Source organism: Schistocerca nitens, chromosome 9 (assembly GCF_023898315.1).
Source record: "Schistocerca nitens isolate TAMUIC-IGC-003100 chromosome 9, iqSchNite1.1, whole genome shotgun sequence".
NCBI classification, from domain to species: domain Eukaryota; kingdom Metazoa; phylum Arthropoda; class Insecta; order Orthoptera; family Acrididae; genus Schistocerca; species Schistocerca nitens.
The window spans coordinates 259,822,301-259,849,527 of NC_064622.1; the positions used below are offsets into that span (position 1 = coordinate 259,822,301).

The 27,227-nt window shown below is 38.4% G+C and overlaps 1 protein-coding gene across 1 annotated transcript in view; it reads left to right on the forward strand.

Annotated features, from left to right (window-relative positions):
- The window catches only part of LOC126204174 (uncharacterized), a 123,680-nt gene that overhangs the window by 66,329 nt on the left and 30,124 nt on the right, over positions 1-27,227 (forward strand). Inside the window, exons 4-7 of the mRNA XM_049938580.1 lie at positions 2,771-2,942; positions 3,410-3,812; positions 15,277-15,402; positions 23,109-23,236. Coding sequence (XP_049794537.1) covers positions 2,771-2,942; positions 3,410-3,812; positions 15,277-15,402; positions 23,109-23,236 — 829 coding nt within the window. The remainder of the gene's footprint in view (positions 1-2,770; positions 2,943-3,409; positions 3,813-15,276; positions 15,403-23,108; positions 23,237-27,227) is intronic.

The following is a 27,227-nucleotide window of genomic DNA, read 5'->3' on the forward strand; positions in this document are numbered from 1 at the left end:
ACACAAGGGTAGGGTGCCTTACAACCCAAAAAACTGAGTGGGGTTGTGCAGTGGTTAGTACACTGGACTTGCATTTGGGAGGACGACCATTCAATCCTGTGTCCGGCCATCCTGATTTAGGTTTTCCATGATTTCCCTGAATCACTTAAGGCAAATGTTGGGATGGTTCTTTTGAAAGAGCCCAGATGATTTCCTTCTCCATCCTTCTGTAATCCAAGCTTGTGCTCCATTTCCAGTGACCTCATCTCCTCCTACAACCCAGAAGTTCATCAGTATAACTTTGTAGTGGATGCCTGCACCTCTGATTGTTTCCCGAATGGAGATGATGCATATTGATTCAATATATTCAATACATTCATTAGCCAAGGTCGTAAACAATGACTTTATGTAGAGTGTTTTTGGAATTTAGACTTCACAAACCGTTACTTTAACGGTTTTCTGAGCATTTTAAAAGTGTGAATACAGCATTTGTTCTGGTAAAAGATAAGTTTTATCTTTATCTTTTGTTGCATGTTTTATTGATGAAGTTAATATTATTTCTCAATTTAAGATTTGTTACAAAAAAGAAATTTCAGTAAGATGAACACGTGTAAACTGTCCAAAGCTTTGAAAGGTTTTCTTTGTATGTTCCTCTACTCTCTCTTTCCTTCTTGTTAGTGCCCACAGTGGAATACCATCCATGAAGCAGTAAATATTCTGCTTACCTTGTAGGGTCAAAACACATCAGTGATGGGCCATTCAGCTTCAGAAAAAGTAGTGAAGGAACTGTTTTTGTTGACAGAGAGGCTCTATCATCAGTAATGGTCAGAATCATTTGGGGAAAACCCTCCTTCACGTTCACTGGACAGCAATGAAATTTTCTTGATGTTAGTTGTCTACAGAAGCAAATTTGTGAGATACTTTGTTTTGTTTTCAAAATTTCCACCAAAGCTCTCACACTTTACAAAAAGCTACTCATGAAATGGTTTAATTATATATTGTTTGTTCAGCTGAAAGGCATAGTTATTACATTGCTTCAACTGCAGCAAATGTTCTATTAAATCACATCTCAAAATTTGCAGTTCTGATTTGTTTTCATCCGAGGCACTGATATTGGCTACTGGTGCGTCCATTACAAATCCAGCATTGCCCCACACTACTGCTTACGAGACAGGGTGGTGAGCCAGACACCTACCAGCATGAGTGTCATTTGTACACAGTTTCCTAAGCACTGAAAATGTTGGACTGGTACCCAGTCTCTGCCTTAGAAACCACTTTTCACAAAAAATTAAAATAAGGTAACCAGAAAACAAACTTCAGATGATTCACAGACAAGTGGCCCACACGATGTAGCTCCCTTAGTTAAACTGACAATTTCTGGCAGGGAGGGCATTAGGCTGCGGAGGAGGAAAAAAGATGATTCTGTTCCATTACTTGATATCGAGAAGTAGCCGAGGAACTCTTCTGCTGTTTCCAAAAAACGTCTGCAATCATTCATTTTTTATCCATTCTGTTAGTTCACTCATGTTCCCCCCAGTTACACTCTATGATCTCACGTGTCTTACCTCTGTTTCCTGTTTGGAGCAAACCAGTGTCACTGTGTCACATCATACTTAGATTTACTGAGTAGAGGCCAAGAAACAGTTGCAGAACTGTTGCAGATGTTGTTTTGTACTTCCCAGTGAGCCTGAGAAATATATTCTACTATGTTTTATTTTGGAATACATATTTGTAAAAGTTTGTATGCCAGTGTGTGTGTCCTTCAAAACCATCAATATTGCCAAGGTCTGCCTTTTGATATGTATATAAATCTTGAAGTAGCCTAAATTTCTTGAAGATTGTGTGGGCCAACTCGCACTCAACTAGGTTTCATTTTCATTGTTGTTGTAGACATGTCTTCCTCTTTAGTTTGTTCCTTGATCAGTTTGGTTGTTTTTTTGTCTGCCTGGTAATTTCAAACATGCATTTCTCCTTTGCTCCCTGAAGAACTCTCATTTCATGTCTCACTTCTGTGAGTTGCACTGATTGATAACTTTCCTGTTCAGACACATTGAAAGCTACATTTTGAGACCTCTAATTGGTTTACCAGATTGAATCATGACAATTTTCCCAAACTGTGTGAATCTTATGCATACTTCAGACAGTTTTCTCACCTTATCATGGTGATCAGATTGTGGAAAGGCCACCTGAAACACATTAAGCTGCTGTTCATTTTATTTGCTATTGTGCGATTGGTTTCAGTCAAAGACTAATGTCCAGCATGGATTTTTGTTAACAGCAAGAGTTACGTATATACGTTAAAAAACACAGTATCAGAATTGCGGTATTTATAAATAAAGTTTACGTGTACATAGAAGTGTATATGTAACTCTTGCTGTTAACAAAAATTTGTGGTGGAAAAATGCTCTTTGACCAAAACTGGTCACAAAATAAGTGGAACATCATGTCATGCCTACAATTTATAAAGGCTGTGTAACATAATAAACAATAAGTTTTCAAATTTCAATTAACAATTCATCTTATAAAAATATTGAGGACTATATAGAAATCAGGTAGTGATAGACTCGTCAAGAAACATTTTTATATACAACAGTAGACATTTGAATAACTATATGTTTACCAGAGCTCTACAAATAAACATACTTAGTCAAAGGTATTTTCTTTACTTTGTCACAACAATAATAGGAAAGCTATCATACCAAAGTGTACAGTTAACCTATACAGTCAATAAAATTTCCATATTTGTGCTTACATTTATAAATCAGTAATCTTCAGTTATTTTATTTAATAGATAAGGATGGCAGTCTTCAACTGGGCTTAGCCGAAGTAGCAACATTACAGAGTGAAGCAGTACAACTGAGACGAGAGAATACTGCTCTGCGCAACACACTTCTTGCACTCCACTCCGAGCTCTATGGTGCTAAATTAGCTGCCAAGTATCTTGATAAGGAACTGGCTGGCAGGTGAGTGAGGCAAACGTCCTTTTTCTTAACATGATACTAACGTACTTTGTGTAAAGTATGTATTTTAGATTACCTCTTTTATTGTTATTTTATTTTACCTATATGTTTACATGTTCTCTGAATAGATAAGTTTCATGATCAGTTGTGATTATGAGTGTCTACTTTCAAGCAGTAGTATTGAACCAGTAAGATTGTTGTAGACTCGGCATTACATTTAGTGCAGTTGATAGTAATCATGTCTCATAAAATAATGCATGTGCAACCAACATTGACGTATGAAAAGAGGTATTGTTAACTGTTAACAGTTTATCTTCTGTGCTATCAAACATTTCAATACATTAACAAATTAATTTTCCTGTTTATTATTGTTAATAGTAATTCTATATTTTTATTGATAAGTTATTTTATTGTATGGTATCTTGTATTTTATATGTTTCATTGTGATTTCTCTTTTTGATTATTTTCAGGATCCAGCAGCTCCAATTGTTGGGACGAGAGATGCGTGGTGAAATACGGGATAAGCTGTGGAGGCAGCTTGAGGCAGAGATACTACTTCATAGGCACAAAACGGTTGTAAGGGCATGTCGAAGTCGGAATGCTGGATCAGGTTCCTCTGGTCCACCACTGAATACCTCCCAGTCGCATTCTCAGCCACAGCAGCATCAGCCATCATCACCACAACAACAAGAACAGAACCAGCATCAGCAACAACACCAGCAGCAAGAACAGCAGGAACAGCAGCAGTCCAGTGCATCAGAGAAGGCTGCTGCAGAAGTAGCCAGCACTAGCTGTGGGTCACAGGGAATTGGTGAGCCACGGACTGTTACTGTGCGGAGGGAGCCAGGTGAAGGCCTTGGGATATCCATCACGGTTAGCATTTTGATCATTTCAGTCAGTTGATGATAATGCACTAGTTGTTGTTTGTTGTGGTCTGTATGCTGTAAAACTGTTAGCAAAAATGAACATCAATAATTGATGTTGTTCCCCTTTGCAATATGTCAATTCTAAAAGAAATAATTTGAAAGTAATCTTTCTGTAAAATCGATTTATTTTTAAAATGTTTTCGATTAATTTTGCTCGGTTCATATCTTCATGTTTCTTTAAGTACTTGGTATTACAGTACTTGATTGCAACTATGCAGTTCATGAAGACAATGTGTAATGCATGTGCAAATTTTTCTTACAGAATTCTCTTAATTTTGGATAAGGCTCTGCTTCTCAATGCTACTTTCAACTAAATGGGAAAATATTATATCAATAAATCTCATAATGTGTAAATGGATACCTCATAAATTTCTTGATGGCTATGACGATCCTTTGCTAGGCTAGTTAACTTATATTTGCAACTTACAAAATGTTTCCCTTGCCTTACCTTGCCTGAAAATAATTAACCATCCTGCCATTTCCTGCTTTGCCCCATCAACATCATGCTGTCAAATTCACCATTTTTTGTGAAGTATTCAGCCATTTTCCAACTGCTCAAAACCTGTCCACCTCCAGTCTTATGGTCATGCTTGTGTGTTTGACATCAGTCCATTCCTTGAACCATTCATTTGTTTTCTTGCATCTCATACTTGCCAACATGCACCTCTCTGAACGGTTTTATCATTAACCCAGTCACATTGAATGATGAGCAGTAGTCACAGAGGAAAGATGTGAAAGTGAATGGCAGTGTAAAATGTGTGGTGTTGCTCTACTTTTAAAATACTATTTTGAGTTCTACCGTACTAGTTGGTATGTAAAGCAGTTGTTCTACTGATACGCATTGAATCTGATTTCACAGCAACCAAGGCTGTATTTAAATGTGATGCCATTGGGTTATAAGTGTATGCCTCACTGTTATACGTCACACTGATGGTAAATTATTTAATTTATTACATTATGAGCTTTATTTTGAGAGCTATTTGGTTTTCCAAAAGTACTACAATTTTTGATTTTTCTGTGTATTTGTTTTGTTGTTCATTGAGTATTCGTCTTCAACTTTATCAAATACAAAAACTTGTCAACTAGTTGTGTGACCTCACTTGTAATTCGTAATCAGGGTTGCCACAGGTTCTGGAAATCAGGGCATTTCAAGTGCCAGGGAAATCAGGGAAATATCAGGGAAATTTGAAAAAAACACTGGAAAAATCTCTTTTTGTCTCAGTAGATGAAATAGTTCGTTTACTAAGGTGTTGTGCATCATCGCTGGCTGGTTGCAGCTGAGTACATTCACTGCTTCCCTACTCCCTCATTACTACTGCTTCTCCCCTCCCTACCACTCCCCTCAGCTTGCAGTCAATGCTCCCAGCATGTCTTGCCACAAGCGTAGCTGCTCCCGACAAGATGTAGGGAGGCATCAAGAGGGGTTTGTTTGGGTCTGATTCTCGGACTGTAGTGGCAGTGGATGGAGACGGCGGTCATGTGTGCATGAGTTGTGTCTGAGTGATTTTGTGAATGTGTGTGTGTTCTCATGTTCTAACAAAAGCTATGGCTGAAAATTTAGTTGTGAGAGTATGATTGTCTTTTCTATGTGCCTGTCTGTGGCTCAGCAATCATCTTTACAGTGAGTTGCTACCTATCCTCATTATTATTGATTCTCAGGGTATTTGAATAAGTTATCTGTTGAATTAATTGATCACCATGGTCTCATGTCATCAACATGCTGTCTGTGGCTCCTCAATAGCTGGCCAAACAAGTGGATTTCCACGATGGGCCAGAACTGCAGGCCATTTCTGTGGGTGTCTGTAATGGATCGGGCCTGCCGATCTGAAGCTGTTCAGTTCCCACAAATGTTTGGGCCCTACCTGTCAGATCTAGTCCCACCGATGTACCCACAGGCCGGGTCTGTTTGTGTGTGGTATAATGCAGCGGACTTTCATGGCTTATCTGTTGCAGCTATCTCACCACAAGTGAATTGTACAGTGTGGCATTTTATAGCCATTTTATTTGTTCTAGTACATTTTGGCACTTCATATGTTTGAAAGTATGGATGATAAGAAGAAGAAAACTGTGTCAGTTTCTGGCAGTTTGTACGCTATGTACACGTATGACTACGAAGGCTTTCCCGGCATGATAATTGATAATATTCTTCTCGGGTATGCAGCCGGGTCATGACGTCTTCATGACACAATATTTCCGTGGTCCAACTGGCCGCCATCTTCAGGTGAGAGCGCTGACGTCATGATCCGGCTGCATACCCGAGAAGAATATTATGTACACATATATTTATGAAAGAAAAATCACACAATACCAGTAAAATAATTAATAACACAGTGGGTGATAACCAACAATAACAAACATAGTAGAATCATCATTTTATTGACAGTCACCTACAGTGCTGGTTTGCAAAATTCTTCTCTGCCTTATACACTTCTTTCAAGAGGCCTACTTTTTCTGAGGTTATTTCTGAAATTGGTGAAAGTATTTTAAATATGTCTTGGGACTCCAAGGAAGGGCGTATTTTTGTCACCAAATTTGTTTAGTTTTATTGAAATAAAATAACATCAGTGGTCTTAACGGAACACGTACACCATTTGGCTTGCTTTCTGCACTTAATAACAGTTCATTACAAAAGACTTTGATGCTAGTACTTAAGATTTTCGATCACATCACGAAACGCCGTTTGCTTTCAGGCTTTTTTTTTTTTTTTCCACTATCGTTTCTTGTACCTTACCTGCAAAGACAGATTGTCAACTTACGTCTTAACTCACCTGTGAGATTTCAAAATTTGTCAGGGAAAAATGCTAAGACTTGTCTGGAAATTAGGAAAATATCATGGAATTTCGCTTGGGGAAACCTGCGGCAACCTGGATAATGAATTCTTTAAGTTTGTTGTTTATACATTGTTTTAGCCTTAATATAATTGGTTCCAGACCATTTCAGACTTGTTCTGTTATGTTCTTCCATTCATTGTTAAAGTTTATTTGCACTATAGACAAGCAGTGTGATGTCATTAGCAAATAATAGAGAACTTGATATGTTACAAAGACACACACACACTATCTAATCTAAAAAGTATTTGGACACCCCTATGCAATGCATAATTGACCACTAGATATCACAGCGTGCAGATCCACCACTACAACAAGAGGTGGAGAGTACTTATGTGGTGTTAGTAGAGAAGCACTAGCAGCAGAATGCTTCAGTCAGGAGAACTCAGTGACTTCAGACATGGACTGGATGTCACCTAAATATCAGATCCATTTCAGCCTTTCTAGAACAGCACACTTCAACTGTTAATTACTTGATTGTGAAGTGGAAAACATGGAGAACAACCACAGTTAAACAAAATCCAAGCAGACCTCATGTGCTGATGGAAAGACACCATTGATCATAGCAGAGAATAGTTGCAAAAAAAAAAAAAAAAAAAAAAAGTATGAAATAAGACGAGGGTATCACTTGAGAGTTCCAAGGAGCTGCCAGCAGTCCAGTTAGTGCAGCATAAGGAATTAAAAAGAATAGAGTTCAGTGGTTCAGCAGCTATTCATAAGCCACACATTTCTGTAGTCAGTGCCACATGGTACTTGAGATGGTTTAATGAGTGATGCCACTGGACAGTGGATGACTGGAAATGAGTGATTTTGTGTAATGAATCACTCTATACAATGTGGCAATCTGATGTGGAATAGTCTGGGTTTATTGAATTCCTTGAGAATATTACCTGCCAACGTGGGTAGTGCCAACAGTAAAGTACAGAGGAGGTTATTGTTATGGTATGGCAGTGTTCTTTGTGGTTGCAGTGTGTTCTCCTTATTGCTCTTAAGAAAAACACTAAATATGGAAGAATATAGCTCGTTTGTATCACTGTGACATTCCCTGTCATAAAACAGTATCTGTGAGGCCATGGTTTGTTACACTTCTGAAATGGAGTGGCCTGTGCAAAGTCCTGGCCTGAACGTAATGGAACACATTTAGGAAGAGTTAGAATATTGATTTTGCTCCAGATTGAGCATATAACATTACTCCCTTCTCTATTTTGGCCCTTCAGAAAGAATGTGTTGTCATTCCTTTACAGATGTTCAGACATCTCATTGAAAGTGTCCCCAGTAGAGTCCAAGTTGTCATAACGGCAGAGGTTGGGACTTCCCATATTAATACCCACTAATAGGTGTGATCAGATAATGTATTCCTTCTTCATTTTCCCAGTTTTAGGATCTGAAAACTTGCCCTAGGACTGCTGCTAATAGTATGGTAATATGAAATCTCCTTTCCAGATTCCTCCTTCAATTCTGAATTCTGTCATGATGAAATCTAATAAAAGCTATTGTACTGAGATATAGTATTCAGCACATCCTTTGCTGAAAATGCTGTCAAGAAGAGAGCCTGAAAGAATGTGGAAGGAGTTTAAGTTATACATTATCCATTGTCTAGGCTGAAGAAGCCACAGCAAGCTACTTCTGTAATATATACATTATGACTACAGCTAATCTACTCACACTTATAATTGTTGAAATTAAATATTAAGATATCTGGTATGGAAACTTAGAATAGGGTCATTGGCTTATTTGTTTTCTCTATTGAGATAAATAACTTCAGCAAATTTCAGCATTTTGTCTTTGTTTTTTAATGTTATGGTACTTTACAGTTTGGAAGTTTTGTCATTTTTAACACTGTAATGGCTCAAAACAACATTTGATAAAAATTTTTAAATAAATTGCTTTTTTTATGCTTAATAATCCAAACAATGTGAAACTTGGAGTTTGTGTACTCCTATAGTGTAAGGACTGCAGAAAACAATATGTTGTACATTTAAGTAAAAGCATCAAGACAGGAAAAAAATGTATACTGACATTTTTGTATTTTAATTTGCAAAAAACTACAGTCCACAATTACATTGACTGTCATAAAGGGAAAGAAATAACCTCAAAGTTTTTTTTAAAGATAATCCTTAAACCATGGGCTATGACTTGGAAAAAGGAAGTGAATGGTGTTTTGTTCCTTTGCTTTTACAACAAATAATAGTTTTTCATTGCTTCTTGAACATAAAATATAACATTAAAATTTTTAAGTCTCCCACATGATACACTTTTGACTGTGCTGATATTTTAAGTGGTTAAACTTATAAAAGAAACTGGCTCAGCAAGAAGTCTAAATTAATCCAGTTTTTGAACAATACTATGTACAGTAGAAACAACAATATTTTCTGACTAGAGCACATACACTCTTCAGAAAACTGACAAGTTCTTCCGGTTGCTGATTTAGGACTCTAAATGACAGAAAGCAAATGGGCAATGGAAGCTGGGCAAATGTCCTTGGATTTGGTCAATGCAATGATGGTGAAAGTCCTGAAGGATGCATGTATTGTACGATAACATAAACGTTTATTGTATTTAGTTAAATTATTTATCCTAAAGGACCACAGATGTAAATGTTATAAAAGGTACATGCCTTGATGGGATATGGACAGGCTGGTTAATAACATAAGGAACAATAGGCCTTTGTTTGAAGGAAAAAGTTTAAGTTCCTGACTATCCCTATCTCTCTGAAATGGTCTCGGCAAAAAATTCAAAATAAAATGAATACTCAATATGTCAATCACAAAATATTTTTAAAGAAAAAATGGTTTCTTTGCAAAATGAAGCCTGAAATGAGGGAAGAAACTGAAAATTGAAGTAACTGATTTAGTAACAAATTTCTAGCAAACAAATGAGCACGAACATCAGATCACTGAAATTGTGTCCCTTGGTCTCCAGCACCTTGGGTAGCATTCCAGACAATGTCTCCATAAATATCCAACTGGCTAACATTCTATTGCCACTTTGGGACACCACTATCCAGCTCCTATCCTACCCACAATATTGTCTTCATCAAACCCTCATACAACCTAGATCCTGTCAATCTCATCTTTTCAACTTGCTGCGTCCCCCAACATTCCCTACCAACACTCCACTAAATCCAGAGCCAAAAGATTCCCAGAACACTGTTGTTAACCCTTCCACCAAAATCTTCAGCTCCATAGAAGTTTGTCCTATCCAAAGGCTTCACCTTTAGCCGTACACACAACTATCCTTGTTGGACTTGTCAGAGACGCACTGTCCTCCTCCTGATCCCTGCAAGGGAATCACTTCTTGGCCACCAATACCTCCAACCAAAGTCAACCTAATCCCAACACTGAACCATGCCTCTCAGAATTCATACCACCACCAAACTGTGATACTTCCCCTCCCCCTTTCCCCAACCACTCCCTGGTTCCTTCCAGAAATTCCTTACCTCCACCATGGCCTCACCATCCTTCCCCAGGTCCTCTCCTAAGAAAACCAATTTTTCAGTAGAAGAAGGGAAAGCCCTGCACAGCCTCAAAACAAATCCTGACCTTATCATCCTACTTGCAGACAAAGTTTTCCACCACTGTCCTTATGAATCTCAGTGAGTACCTGGTGGAAGACCTATGCCAGTTGACTGACACCTCCATGTACAAGGGGCATTCAAATGAAACCCGGCCACTAGTGTAAAGTAATGGTAACGATTTTATTAACTCAAAAATGTAGTTATACACAGTACACATACTCAAAAATAGTCACCAAAACTGTTGGCCTATTTATCCCATTGCGACACTAGCTGGTCGATTCCATCCTAGTAGGCTGCTGTTGGATCCAGGCCTGGACCCAGTCACACACTTCATCATCTGTTGCAAATCAGTGTCCGCAAATAGCTTGTTTTAGAGGGCCAAACACATGAAAGTCACTTGGTGAAAGGTCAGACTGTATGGTGGATGTTCCAGCATTTCCCACTGAAACTGCTAGTGTCATCTTCACCGCTTTGGCTGTGTGGGTGGGTATTATCATACAGGAGGATAACACCATTGGACAACATGCCTCGGCGTTGTGACTTGATGGCTCTTCTAAGATACTGTAAAGCAACTCGATACCGCTGGGCATTGATAGTGGTTTCCCATTCCAGGAACTCGACAAGCAATCGGCCCTTGTGGTCAGAAAAGGAGGACATCATGACCTTACCAGAACTGGTGTGCATGGCCTTTGATTTCTTTAGAGGTGGTGAAGTCACATGTTTCCACTGCTTGCTCTGATGCTTGCTTTCCAGTTCAAAATGGTGATGCCATGTTTCATCACCTGTGACTATACATGACAGAAAGCCATATTCCTCCTCATCATAACATTGCAGATGACTCAAAGACAGCGCCATTCGAGTATTGCACTGTTCAGCAGTCAGTTGGTGGGGAACCCACTGGGGCACAGAATTTTCAAAAGTTCAAGTGTTGATGCATTATGGTGTGGGCGATGCCCACGCTAATACCCAGTAACCAGTGGATCTCATCCACAGTGATTCTGATGTTGTCCAAAACTAAAGCATTCACTTCCACAACCATTTCCAGTGTGATGACATGACGAGCCTATCCAGGACGAGAATCATCTTCCAATGACTCATGCCCCTCAAGAAATTGTTTGCACCATTCCACAACACTTGAATGACTCGGACTGTACTAACCATACACAGCCTTCATCTGTCAATACAATTCACAGCCTCCAACTCCCTCCACCACAAAAAATCGAATCAGTCCTCATTGTTCCTGCTTGCTTGCTTGCACATTCAGTAGTGGACAATAGTTTGTGTGACCACCTTCTCTTGAGCTTGAAACCACACTGGCACTATGCAACATCAAACGGTATGCACGCGTCAGTCTCTCTACCAATAGATGGCGCCACCATACCCGCAGTTATATGTTGCCACCTTTCCTATAAGGCAAATGTAGATGCACTGACCAGGTTTCATTTGAATGAACCGCATATAAACTCGCCCGAGTGATACCATCCCAGAAGGCTAACATAAGCTCCAGTCTGTGGTTAAAACCTTAGGCCCTTCTCAGAACCTCTCCCCTGAATCCATTTCCCTCCTTACCCCTATGACACGCCACACACCCGCGTTCAACATGCTCCCCAAAATCTGCAAACCCAACAATCCTGGATGCTTTATTGTAGCTGGTTATTGTGCCCCCATTGAAAGAATTTCAGCCTTCATTGACCAACTGCCTGACATATAGCCTCTCATATCAAAGATGCCAACCTCTTCCTTCACCATTGCCATCCCTTGACCTCCTGGATCCCTAATTGTCACTGGTGACCACAATTTCCTAACACCAACATCCCTCATACCTATGGTCCTGCCACTACTGAACACCTCCTCTCCCTCTCCCATTGTCCTTTTGCCTCCAACCCATTATCTCATTCCCAATACACTTTACTAACTGTATCCTAACATAAACTACATCTCCTGTGAAGGGAAGCTATACAAAGAAGTCCACAGCGCAACCGTGGGCACCCGCATGGCACACTTGTATGCCACCTGTTTATGGGCCTTCCAGAGAAAACCTTCCTAGCCTTCCAAAACCACAAACCCCTGGTTAGTTCAGAGTTACCGATGATATCTTCATGATTTGGGTGCAGGGCCAGGACACCCTATCCTCAATCCTTTACAACTCACACCTTTTCTCCTGTTCACTTCACTGGTCCTCCTCAATCTTGTGTGCTACCTTCCTGGACACTGACCTCCCCCTCTCTGATGGCACCATCCACATCTCTGTCCACATTAAACCCACCTACTAGAAGTACCTGCATTTTGATAGCTACCATCCCTTTCATGCCAAAAAATTTCTCTCATACAGCCTGGGCACATAGGGTGATGTATCTGCAGTGACAGAGCTCTCTTGCCCAGTATGCTGAAGGTCTCGCCCAGGGTTTCACAGATGGGCACTGTCCACCAGACCTAGTCCATAAACTCCCATGCCATTTTCCCACACATCGCCAATCTTCCCGCCACCCCCAGGAGCCAACTACAAATTAGTGCTCCCTTCATCACCCAGGACTGAAACAAATGAACCACATTCTTCATCAGGGCTTTGATTGTGTATCATGGTGCTCTAAAATGAGGGAGGTGATACCCAAGATGCTTCCCACCAACCATACCACTCTAAATCCCAACCTGTTGACACAGGGATCAAATTCTTGTGGAAGATGAGGTGCAAGACATGTCCAATCCACACACCCAGCACTTCCTATTCCATTCCTGTCACAGGCTTGTCCTACCCCTTAAGAGGCCAGGCCACCTGTGAAAGCAGGCACGTCACATACCAGCTCTACTGCAATCACTGCACAGCTTCTTGTACTAGTATGACTACCATCTAGCTGTCCACTAGCATGAGCATGGTAGACCACACTGTGGCACAACATGCACCTGAACAAAACATGCTAGATTTCAATGGCTGCTTGAAGCCCAGGCCATCTGGATCCTCCCCTCCACCACCTGCTTTTCTGAACTGTGCAGATGTGAGTTATACTTAGAACACATTCCCCCACTCCTGAAATTGTTCTGTTGTCAACCTACAGTAACATACCCTCCCTGCACCCTCTGCCCAACAGTTCCTGCCCCCTCTGTCCTATCCTCTCCTCCCTGTTCACATCCACTCAATCTAATGGTGCATCATCCTCTGCTGACACACCTGCCTGTCTTTCCCCTTTTCTGCTCCTCATTGCACCCATTCCCACCACTCCCCTCCACCTACCTGCCTCACAGCCTCCCAACACTGCACCTAGCAGGATTGTCATGCCTTCATGTAGCTCTTGCATTTGCCACCAGACGGCTCTTCTCTCCTTCTACATGTACCCTGATAACCCTCTCCCTTCCTGGCCCCATTCCAGATTGCTACTTTCATTTAATGTGACAGTTATACACCAGTCCAGGCTGCCAGAGATGGCAGTTGTGTGTGTGTGTGTGTATGTGTGTGTGTGTGTGTGTGTGTGTGTGTGAAGTGTGCTTGCTCAGATGAATGTGTGTGTGTGTGTGTTTTCTGTTCTCAAGAAGGCTGTGACTGAAAGCTTAATGTGTAACAGTCTTTTCATTGTAGCTGTCTGCATCTCAGTGGGTCACCTTTCTGGTGGTTTCCTAATATTGTTGTGCCACATTCTTACATTTGTAAGTCTCAATCGAAATAAAATAAAACAATTAAAGAATTATATGTTACAAGTGTTACCATAGAAATAATGGACTTCAGTGAAAATCACTCTTTTTACTATCCACAGTGAAGCTCAGCGATACCATTAGACACATTGAATTGTACATACTGTTATAATTAATGTGGGAATAAAAAAAAAACTGAATGTGATAGATTACTAAGTGTCTTTGCATTATATCTAATGACATGAAACATGTCTCCATGGTTCACAAAATTCAAGAAATTGTGACTGGATTCATCAAACATACACATTAAAATGATTTTAAACAAAATTTTGATGGTTTTTCAGGCCAATTAAAATCAACTTTTACGAAAATGATTTTAATACCAGTGCTGGGTGGTTATTCTTTGCGACTAGCCACAGAAAAACTGAGTGTGGTGGTATAGGACCAACAGTTATAAGCAGTTAACACAAAAGGAAATTTTACAAAGATCCTTAGGAAATCAAATTTTATCTGCAGCAGATTACTTTGTTTTGTAATGTTAACGTCACCAAAGTTAACATTTATTTAATTTCTGAAGAGGCTGTTAATCATTCACTTCTAACCTTGCACAACACTTTGCAGAACTTCAAACAACTCCTGGAACCAGAAGTATTCATTGTATTAAACCAGTTAACAGATGGAGCATTCAGTGCATTATTATTTTGCAAGTTCACCCACTGAAACCTCTATGTGCATGTAGAGGAGCTTACCAATAAGGAGATTATTTATGTGCTAGCTTGCTGTAGCAAGTCTAGTCTGCAGTTTTTGTTTGTGCCATGTGACACAATTTTTCTCAGGCAAGGCTGCAAAGATGCAGAGGTTTACTGCCATTGGATACTGCCATTCACATTTATGTAGTACATGCTTACTTTTCTATTCTTTCTCTTCCACAGCCCTTCATCCTACAATTAACTGACTACAAAAGCTTATTGCTAGAAGTGCTCTGTAATTTGAACCTTGGCTTGTAGTTAATTATTATTTCCTTAGCATTCTCTCTCTCTCTCTCTCTCTCTCTCTCTCTCTCTCTCTCTGATGAAGGCATGGAATATTTTTTTTTTTTTTTTTCTGTGTACCGGCCACTGTGACCGACAAGTTCTAGGCACTTAAGTCTGGAACCACACTGCTGCTGCGGTCACAGGTTCGAATACTGCCTCAGGCATGGATGTGTGTGTGATGTCCTTAGGTTGGTTAGTTCTAAGTGTAGGGGACTGATGACCTCAGATGATAAGTTCCATAGTGCTTAGAGCAATTTTTCTCTGTGTCATTCATTGTATGATTACCATATAAATACATAAATGACTCCTGCACTTGATTTGTTAAAAGTGATTCTGTGGATGGCAAAATAGTTTATCAGTAACATAAACTCAAACTAATTAAAAAGTTGTTTGACTGGTTTCTTGCAGGGTGGTAGGGAGCATGGAGTTCCAATTCTCATATCTGAACTAGACCCTGATGGACCTGCAGCAAGATGTGGCAACCTATATGTAGGTGATGCAGTGCTGTGTGTTAATAGTATTGATCTCAGACAGGTATGTCTACGCCATATTTTTTATTGAGAAAGAGCTTTTAATAGAGAAAAATGATTTTATGTTTAAATGTGATAGTCTAGAAACTGAGACACTATTATTGTCACTCTCTCATACTTTGCTGTATTTTCATTCCTTATAAATTGCTAGAAGTGGAAATTTTACGTATGAGTAATGGCAGATGAAAGGGTTGTTCAGTCATAATTAGTAACTACTGTTCATTGGAAATAACAATACAATTTTGTCATCACTACTGTCATGGTTTTCAGGTGCCTTCTATAGATCTCCATTGATGTCAGTTTCATGAGTCATGCACCTAATACTGAATTTGCTATACATACCAATTAAATGTTTGCTTATGTGGGTACCCCAATAATGAGAGGACATAGCATAGAATGTATTTTTAAGAGGTGTAACACTTTTGCTACCATTACCAAATATTAAAAATTTTCAAAGTGTGATTTTTAATTTCATATTACACCAAAATAATGGTTGTATTGCAGTGTTTTAAAAGTTATGTGAGAACAAGAAGCACAATATGCCTTTTACTTATCTTTTATATTGGGGTTGTTTTTCTCGAAGCTTAATTGCAGGGTGATGATTTGTAGTTTCCATTCTTGTCCTGGATTTTTCTTAATTTGTATATGCTTCAAGTGAAATTAGTGATGTTATAGTTTTGTTGGAAATTAATTTCTTCAGAATTTTTGATATTGGCATTATTTTATTTAATGTGAGCTAAAAATTTTGGTTTCTTAACCACACAATTTAACTTTATAATTACACTTGTATGTCTTCGTTCTAGAACTGTGTGGCTTTTTGATGCAGGGTCCCACCAAAATTTGTCACAGATATTTATAGTTACCAATACATAACAAAAATTGTATATAAGACAATGAGAACCCCAGGTAGGAATATCAGTAATGTAGGAAGAGAGAGATTGCTACTTATTGTAAACATTACACATTAAGTTGTGGGCAGACACAATTAAAAGACACTTACACATAAGCTTTAGTACCCAGCATTTGTTGGAAAAAGAGAAACACACACTATTCATTCACACTAGCAAGCAAACCCGCACATACATAACTGCCATAGGCTGTCTTATTAATCTGTGTTCAAATGTACATAAATAACAATGAAATAATTACTTGGAACATTTCATATTATGATTGGAAAAGTATTCTTTATTCTTTTGTCAACAGCTTTTTGGGTGTGGTACAGACACTTGCATGAGCATTATGTATACAACTGCTACTCAAGAATGGACAGCATAATAATATAAACAAACTCTACACATGAAAATGATGAAATTAGCTGATAAATATCACTTTGCTTTGACAAATGGAGGGTCTGATACCTAACAAAATGAACTCCCATACCTCGAACGGACACCTCTAGAAACATTACTGAGGGCTATCTATGAAGGAATCTTTGTTTGGCTGCAATAAAGTAACTTATGCGATAAGTCTTCTTTTAACACTCTTGTATAACTTTTCTATGTAATCACCATTCAGACTTAACTACTTGTCACTCCCTCAATGTAGTTATCTAAGCTCTTTGCATAAAATTCTAAGTTCCATGAATTTTTTGTCACTTACCTATATGAAATCATTGCTGGCTACTGAATGACAACCACAAAACATTTTTCCATTCATTCTTAAACTCATCATTTATGTAAAACATCTTCATTTATCACCTTTGAGCTATATACCCCACAGATTTTGTGGTGAACGTTAACAGGTTGAGATTCTTTGGCCACTAAACGTGGTATTAAGGAATGAATTTCACATTTGGTGGAATTTTCAATTGCGGTGTTCATTTAGAACAACTGTTGTAGTTGAACCAGCATTCATGTGACTTTATTGCTACCACAACTCTATTGTCCCCCCACTGTCTCCTCCTCCTCCTCCTCCTCCTCCTCCTCCTCCACAGCTTCACACCCTACGTCAAAATGGAGGTGTTGCTTTCCAGATGGTTCTCATATGTTTTTGAGAGGCTTGGCAATGCGTGCTAGACACAAACGCACATAATTGTGTATGAGACGTATTAACCACTGACCCTCCTGAACGGCTGAAAGCAAGGGGAAACTACAGCCGTAATTTTTCCCGAGGACATGCAGCTTTACTGTATGATTAAATGCGGATGGCGTCCTCTTGGGTAAAATATTCCGGAGGTAAAATAGTCCCCCATTCGGATCTCCGGGCGGGGACTACTCAAGAGGACGTCGTTATCAGGAGAAAGAAAACTGGCATTCTACGGATCGGAGCGTGGAATGTCAGATCCCTTAATCGGGCAGGTAGGTTAGAAAATTTAAAAAGGGAAATGGATAGGTTAAAGTTAGATATAGTGGGAATTAGTGAAGTTCGGTGGCAGGAGGAACAAGACTTTTGGTCAGGTGATTACAGGGTTATAAATACAAAATCAAATAGGGGTAATGCAGGAGTAGGTTTAATAATGAATAAAAAAATAGGAGTGCGGGTTAGCTACTACAAACAGCACAGTGAACGCATTATTGTGGCCAAGATAGACACAAAGCCCATGCCTACTACAGTAGTACAAGTTTATATGCCAACTAGCTCTGCAGATGATGAAGAAATTGATGAAATGTATGACGAGATAAAAGAAATTATTCAGGTAGTGAAGGGAGACGAAAATTTAATAGTCATGGGTGACTGGAATTCGTCAGTAGGAAAAGGGAGAGAAGGAAACATGGTAGGTGAATATGGATTGGGGGGAAGAAATGAAAGAGGAAGCCGCCTTGTAGAATTTTGCACAGAGCATGGCTTAATCATAGCTAACACTTGGTTCAAGAATCATAAAAGAAGGTTGTATACCTGGAAGAATCCTGGAGATACTAATAGGTATCAGATAGATTATATAATGGTAAGACAGAGATTTAGGAACCAGGTTTTAAATTGTAAGACATTTCCAGGGGCAGATGTGGATTCTGACCACAATCTATTGGTTATGAACTGCAGATTGAAACTGAAGAAACTGCAAAAAGGTGGGAATTTAAGGAGATGGGACCTGGAAAAACTGAAAAAACCAGAGGTTGTAGAGAGTTTCAGGGAGAGCATAAGGGAACAATTGACAGGAATGGGGGAAAGAAATACAGTAGAAGAAGAATGGGTAGCTCTGAGGGATGAAGTAGTGAAGGCAGCAGAGGATCAAGTAGGTAAAAAGACGAGGGCTAATAGAAATCCGTGGGTAACAGACGAAATATTGAATTTAATTGATGAAAGGAGAAAATATAAAAATGCAGTAAATGAAGCAGGCAAAAGGGAATACAAACGTCTCAAAAATGAGATCGACAGAAACTGCAAAATGGCTAAGCAGGGATGGCTAGAGGACAAATGTAAGGATTTAGAGGCTTGTCTCACTAGGGGTAAGATAGATACTGCCTACAGGAAAATTCAAGAGACCTTTGGAGAGAAGAGAACCACTTGTATGAATATCAAGAGCTCAGATGGCAACCCAGTTCTAAGCAAAGAAGGGAAGGCAGAAAGGTGGAAGGAGTATATAGAGGGTTTATACAAGGGCGATGTACTTGAGGACAGTATTATGGAAATGGAAGAGGATGTAGATGAAGATGAAATGGGAGATAAGATACTGTGTGAAGAGTTTGACAGAGCACTGAAAGACCTGAGTCGAAACAAGGCCCCGGGAGTAGACAACATTCCATTAGAACTACTGATGGCCTTGGGAGAGCCAGTCGAGACAAAACTCTACCATCTGTTGAGCAAGATGTATGAGACAGGCGAAATATCCACAGACTTCAAGAAGAATATAATAATTCCAATACCAAAGAAAGCAGGTGTTGACAGATGTGAAAATTACCGAACTATCAGTTTAATAAGTCACAGCTGCAAAATACTAACGCTAATTCTTTACAGACGAATGGAAAAACTGGTAGAAGCCGACCTCGGGGAAGATCAGTTTGGATTCCGTAGAAATGTTGGAACACGTGAGGCAATACTAACCTTACGACTTATCTTAGAAGAAAGATTAAGAAAAGGCAAACCTACGTTTCTAGCATTTGTAGACTTAGAGAAAGCTTTTGACAACGTTAACTGGAATACTCTCTTTCAAATTCTGAAGGTGGCAGGGGTAAAATACAGGGAGCGAAAGGCTATTTACAGTTTGTACAGAAACCAGATGGCAGTTATAAAGAATCGAGGGGCATGAAAGTGAAGCAGTGGTTGGGAAAGGAGTGAGACAGGGTTGTAGCCTCTCCCCGATGTTATTCAATCTGTATATTGAGCAAGCAGTAAAGGAAACAAAAGAAAAATTCGGAGTAGGTATTAAAATTCATGGAGAAGAAGTAAAAACTTTGAGGTTCGCCGATGACAATGTAATTCTGTCAGAGACAGCAAAGGACTTGGAAGAGCAGTTGAACGGAATGGACAGGGTCTTGAAAGGAGGATATAAGATGAACATCAACAAAAGCAAAATGAGGATAATGGAATGTAGTCAAATTAAATCCGGTGATGCTGAGGGAATTAGATTAGGAAATGAGACACTTAAAGTAGTAAATGAGTTTTGCTATTTAGGGAGTAAAATAACTGATGATGGTCGAAGTAGAGAGGATATAAAATGTAGACTGGCAATGGCAAGGAAATCGTTTGTGAAGAAGAGAAATTTGTTAACATCGAGTATAGATTTAAGTGTCAGGAAGTCGTTTCTTAAAGTATTTGTATGGAGTGTAGCCATGTATGGAAGTGAAACATGGACGATAACCAGTTTGGACAAGAAGAGAATAGAAGCTTTCGAAATGTGGTGCTACAGAAGAATGCTGAAGATAAGGTGGGTAGATCACGTAACTAATGAGGAGGTATTGAATAGGATTGGGGAGAAGAGAAGTTTGTAGCACAACTTGACTAAAAGAAGGGATCGGTTGGTAGGACATGTTCTGAGGCATCAAGGGATCAAAAATTTAGCATTGGAGGGCAGCGTGGAGGGTAAAAATTGTGGAGGGAGACCAAGAGATCAATACACTAAGCAGGTTCAGAAGGATGTAGGTTGCAGTAGGTACTGGGAGATGAAGAAGCTTGCACAGGATAGAGTAGCATGGAGAGCTGCATCAAACCAGTCTCAGGACTGAAGACCACAACAACAACAACTGGAAACAAATGGTGTCCAATACTAATTGTTATCTTGCAGTGGAAAAAAATTCTGATAATGACTCATTACTATTTAAACACTGTTTTATTTATGTTCTATACAGGCTGACTTTTAGTTCCTGAATTCATTGTCAGTTGCTGTGATAGTATAATCAACAATCTCCAGAATGATGGGGTCAGTAAGCTCCAGTATGTGATATTTCTTAGTAGACAGGTACCATATCTGAAAGTCCATGAAAAGTCATTGACCTATTTAGGAGGGTGAGTTAGGAGGAACATGTAGAAAACACTGGAAGAGAGCATTTTTGTGGACAATAAAACTGTTAGGTGAAAGGTTCAGTAATAATTCAGGTCCAGTTATTGTGTCCATGAACAGTAAGCCTGTTTTTAACAAATAACTGGAACCATTAGTTAAACAGAGACTGTAACTTCATTAAGAAATTAACATCATGGCAATGTGTGCCATAAATTTGGACCTGTTTTTTGGCAATGTTTTGGTTCTTTGACATTTGAATACCATCATATAAAAGTCAGCTGTCTCACCATAATCTGTGGCATTTATGGTACTGGATTAACCATTAATTAATTAATTAATTATGTGGCATTATTTCATTATAAGCATTGCATTGCTTTATGACCTATTGATTTTTGTCCATACTATCACTTTGCCACTGTGTCAGTGAAATGACTCGTGGAAAGGTGTTTGTCTGTTTCGTGTTCTCTCCACTTTCTGGGCATATATGTATGAAAGTAAATCAAAGCAAAACAAAAGTAATGAGAATTAGCAGAAATGAGAACAGTAAGAAACTTAACATCAAAACTGGTGACCATGAAGTAGTTGAAGTTACAGAATTCTGCTACCTACACAGCAAAACAACCCATGACAGACGGAGCAAGGACGACATAAAAAGCAGATTAGCAGTGGCAAAATGGGCATTTCTGGCTAAGAGAAAGCTTTTAGTATCAAACATAGGCCTTAATTTTTCTCCACAGACTTGGTGAGGAAAGGAATACATGGAAAACACTGACTGGAAGAAGTGACAGGATGATGGGAAATCTGTTAAAGCATCAGGGAATAACTTACATGGTACTAGAGGGAGCTGTAGAGGGTAAAAACTGTAGAGGTAGGCAGATACTGAAATACATCCAGCAAATAATTGAGGACAGTGGTTGAGAAGAAAAGGTTGGCACAGGAGTGGAATTCATGGGGGCTGCACCAAACCAGTCAAAAGACTGATGACTCAAAAAAAAACCACTTCTTCATCCATGATGATGTGTTTTGACATGGTGGAGTTACATTGCTGATTGGACAGTCAGTACTGGCTTGTGTATACATAAGTCACCTCCAGAGAAGCAACTGCTTTTGGTTTGGGTTGATATTCCGAGCCATGTTGCTGCTAGCAGGGCAGTAAACAAGAGGTAATATCTGCCACAGTTTATTTGTAAAATTTTTCAAATAAAATCAGAAAATAACACACTAAACTATTTAATTCCAGAACAAATATAAAGTTAAACAATATAAATTTGCCCAAGGAAAGGGGACAATATTTACCATGTCTTACTCGTAGAAACTATCCCAGAATTTTCAAAGAGTGATTCTGGAAAACAGTAGAAAACCAAAATCGGACAATTGTGTCAAATGAACCATGAATCCTTTATACAAGGAAAGATTTTTCTATCTTTGATTTCATTTTGGTGGGTTACAATTGTAACATCATCAGCAAATAGACCTAAAGTACTTGTACTTGTACATGGACAATACATTCTACTATTTCATTCATTCTAGTAAATTACTTTCCAGTAACACAGTGAAATGTGTCTAAAATATCACAACAGGGAAAAGAATCTTATCAGGAGAAAAGTCTAAAAATCCTGTGGTTTCTCATAAGCTGTTTCGTAGATGTCCTTGGAAAATAATGGTCCCAGTGTAATGCACACTATTTTGGATATATTTCAAAATGTGCTCATCACATAAAACATCGATCATCTGTGCCATTATTCTTTTTGAGCACTGCTGTTTATCTGAAACAAGTACACATTGTCAGACATGCATCTCATGAGTTGGTAGGTGTACTTTGGTACCAGTGAAAGACCATTAGCTTGTTAAACAGAGGCCTACGGTAAGGCCTGTGAATTATCACCACAAATGGCCTGCTTTTGGTCTAAAATTTTTCTTTGTGTATGAAAGGATTTACTTCGATATTATCTCCTAAGTATTTGAATTTCAGCTCTTGCAATGGCTTCTAAATGTGTCCCTCTACAAAAGAGCCTTTGCAACTTGCCTTGATCTTTTCAGAATTCCTGCTCGTCTTGATAAGTTGGTGCTCAGTCGAAAAATTGCACTCCACTGGCATTTTGGTTTTACTCATTCTTTGACTGACCTATGAATGTCCGAACAGTGACTGTTCATGCCTTGGATTTTCACTGTATGTGTTTCTGGAAACCCTGCTGGCTTTTTCCTGCACAAATGTAGGAAAATGATATGCTTTTCTTAATGCTGAAATGTGTTGATTTACTATAAATGTGTGTATTTGGTTCATATAGCATGGTTTATGAATGAACTTGATTAATGAAAAATTTCTTTGATAGGCTTGCCACCAAGAGGCCGTGGAAATCCTATCAGCCCAAACAGGTGATATCACTCTTGAAGTACAATATGTATCAACTGAGGACAGTGATGAAGACAACTCGCTGGGAGAAGATTTATATGGATTTCGGTAAATAACTTACTTAAAATATGTGAACTCTGTTGAAGGATAACAGATATGTTTAGTAGATTATGTACAACAGCCATAGAAAATATTTTGACTGTATTTCTGAAACTATCTACATGTTTTTAATAAATTTAGTATTTTGTCTCTCCCCTCATAACGAAATATTGTAATATAATGACAAAATTGACCATGTATTATGCAGTAAATTTTTTAGAAGCCAGTCTCAATTATTGCCTGCTCTTCTAATTGTGGATAAATTAAATTAACTGTCAAGTACACAAACTGCATACTACTGAAATCAAATTAGTAACACAGTAGAATATGTACCCCACCAAAATAATCGTAGACGGGCCCACTGGTAAAGATAAAAATTAGACATTTCTTAATTAATGATTCAAACAGCACTATTTCACAAATTTTATTTATACTGTTTCTTTACTGTAAAATATTGACACTTCTAATTTACCTTTCTTTTTGTGAGTTCCACCATGCATTCTGTTAGGCAGCACATGATCTGTAGCTGCATGCATTGCTGACCAGTACTTGCCTTAAGGAGGCAAAACATTTAGCACTGCAGATACACAGATTTAAAAGTAATAGTACACAAAACAATCGTAGCTTTTGGAGCTGTTAGTTCCTTCTGTGGTAAAGAAGAAGGGATAAGTTCTGGAAGATTAAACAGGAATGACAGAGCCTTATTTTTTTCAACTTTCAAAAAGTTCAGTTTCCATGCCATTATTTTGTTCCAATGTAAAATGTGTGCAGCATTTTAGCCAAATCAAACAACTGAGTGACAATCTACAATGACCCTGAAGTTCTGAATTTTTCACTCTGAACATCATTTCCAGATAACTGTCTATTTCAGGTAATTGTTTTTTCACTTTTATTTGAAATTAGTTTTAGACACCAGTAATGGATAATAATGTGAGTTTTCATTAACTTAATTAACAAGTGAGCTTTGTTTCCAGTGGTACATGATTTTTCTGTTACTAAGATAACATGGAAAAAATACCAAATATTCTCCATATGAACTATGTTAACTGTTTTTTCATAAATAATTGTAGGTTAACTTACACTTTTGTAGCCTAAATGTTCAGTAACAATAGAGTGTAAGACAGATCTTGAAACATCCGGAATTTCCATAGACAAAGCAGTTATGGTGAACTTACAATTTTCTGTAACCATTCTATCAACTTCTTCAACAAGGTTGGCTGTAACGACAGACTTGCATCCTCGGCCCCTTCATCGTGCGAGTCATTTCGGCCATCTTTAAACTTTCAGCACCGTTCATGCACAACACCATCAGTCATGAAGTTATCACTGTACACTCAGCTCATTCTCCGATGAATTTCTGCTGCACTATTCCCTTCTGCTTGCAGAAACTGAATCACACTTCTTAATTCACACTTGGCGGGAGCAACAATAACGGCAGCCATGTTTACGTTGCTGTAGTGCAACGCAGACTGTTGCCTTGAGGTCGACAGTGGTGGAGTATGTAGTGCGAGAGTTGCGCAGTAGCCTACAGTGCATGTCCACTTTCGACTGCACGCATAGCTTCTGTACTAAACAGTCGGAGGCCCTCGTATTATTATTATTATTATTATTATTATTATGTTCTCTTTGTGGGTGATTTTTCAGTTGTTGTACCAAACAATTTGTGTTGCTGACGCAAAGTGACATCTGTGGTGTGTCCTTTCTAGATTTATAAAATAGCATTAGCTTATTCTGGTAGTTCATCACAGAAATTAAGAAATCATTTTTGTATCTCTGTTAATAGCTGTATTTCCAAACAAATCATTGTAGTTAAAGTACTTTCAAATCAGAAAATTGTAAACTTTTTCCTACAACTTAAGAGCCATAAATCTACAAAAAAAGGCAGCACAGTATTAGTGACCCAAAGAGTTTCTGTTTCATGGCAAAAAGCACAGTTTCCTAATAAAAGGAATTACACTGGCATTGATAAGTTAGTCAAACTCTATGATGAAAAGTAAGGTTTATAAATATATTGGACCTGAACTTCAGACAAGAAAAACTGAAATGAAAGAGAGATTTTGTGAAGATGAGGGACCATCTCTTTTACATAGCTGTCTGGCTCCTGTGGAATAGAGGAAATTCTTATTATCGTTTTTTTCTTCACAACATTTACACATCAAAAAGATTGAGTGACCTCCATGGTTGGTGCAGATATAAAACACAAGGAAGACAGATTATTGAAGTCCACAGCACTGTAAACTGCCAGGAGCAATAGGACTTATGAAGAAATGGAGCAGCATTTTACCATTCATCTGCTTGTTCCAGCAAAAACAAATAATTCAACCTCAGCGACTGTAAAGAGTTAGTGTTGCAGTATGATGGAAATCTGCTCCCACCATACGGAGGTGTTGAAAAGATTGATAGATGCAGTAATATCATCTTCAGGAGAAGAGCTTACTGAACAGTCGAAAATTGGGTTATAATCCACAAAATTTTGAAGCTTTTGTGGCAACTTGTTGCCAATTCCAAGGTGAAAGCCCTGCTTTAGGTACTGTATTGAGATTAATCAGCAAGCAATTCAGGTTGACTAAATAGTACCGTTGTAGAGAAAAAAATGTTTGGTCATGATCTCTTGTACTTTCCTTACTGTCACCACATTTTAGTTATTTTAGAGAAGCTTTTTTCGATGCTCTGGTCCTGACATGATGCTTTCCAAAAGATTCAGAAAAAACCTTGGCAGAACACAACAGTTATATTTACATAACTGGCAGCATTGTAGTATATGATGTTGTCTGCTTTGTTGTTCTTGGATTGCTTGAACACTACTTTCCCACACTGAAATAACAGAAAAATGGTTACAGAGAACTTTTGGAGCTAAATAACTGTTTCTAGAACAACAGGATATTGTTCTGCATTTCATTAGTTGTAAGCCTATCCTGTTGTATGGCAAAGACATTCAAGATATTGATCTATTTCAAGATCATTTTCAGTTATGGGAGGAATAACTCTTTAAGAAAAATGTATATTTTTCTTGCTCAGATTTATGTACACACTTCATCATGAGGCCCTGTTAATGAGTCAACAGAAAACCATCAGAATATTGATTGGATAATTGATAAGGTTGCTGTGATAAGATTTTACAACTATCTCTGGTACGTAGTTCATGAATCTGGGACTCTGTTCTTAGGTATGTTGTGGCAATAATAATTACGGTAAATATAATAAAAGCTATGCAGCAAGCAGATGAAGCTGAACAAGATGGAAGGAAGAAAAAGTTGGCTGAACACACATAGTCTGCTTTAAAGAGATTTTTTATTTTGTACAGACTGAGTTCTCATCTTTTGCCACATTTGGTACAAAATCTTTCTTGAGGAGATTGTGCATCATAACTGACTTCTGCAACAAAATCCCTTTAGCTCCTGCTTGTAACAGTGGAATTCGAAAAAATCAGAAAAGAGAGTCATACTCAACCAAGATTACAGGAGTAATCTCACAAAAGATGAAACTGAGGCATAATTTGTTTCCCAAACGGTTGCCAGAGAATGTATAAAGTATACAACTGCTACCATATTCTTTCTTAGGAAAAAAAAATCTTCAATATCTGTTTGCTCACATCATGTTTTGGTTCAATAGAAGTTGTAAATAAAAATACATTTCTGTTACAGAAATATTGCTTATTATTAAATAATACAAAATTTTCTTGAATTTTTCACATTTTCAGGAAATTTTGGAAGATATTATGTGGTAAACTGTGTTCAGCTTTTTTTTATTTTTATTTATTTATTTTTTTTTTTTTTTTTAAGAATTGCTGCAATGGCCTTGATGTGTTCCCATCTATTCATCTAACAAGTAGAGGGCCACAGGCACAGAACTGACTTTTCAACCATTAAACTATGCTGCCAGTCTCTAACCTACTTGAGGTGGGGGTGGTAGTATGGAAGACTTATGTGTCAATTATAAATATAGAGCGTTTGGAACAGTTTCAACCAGAATTGGTGCACACATGTATATCCACCTTAAA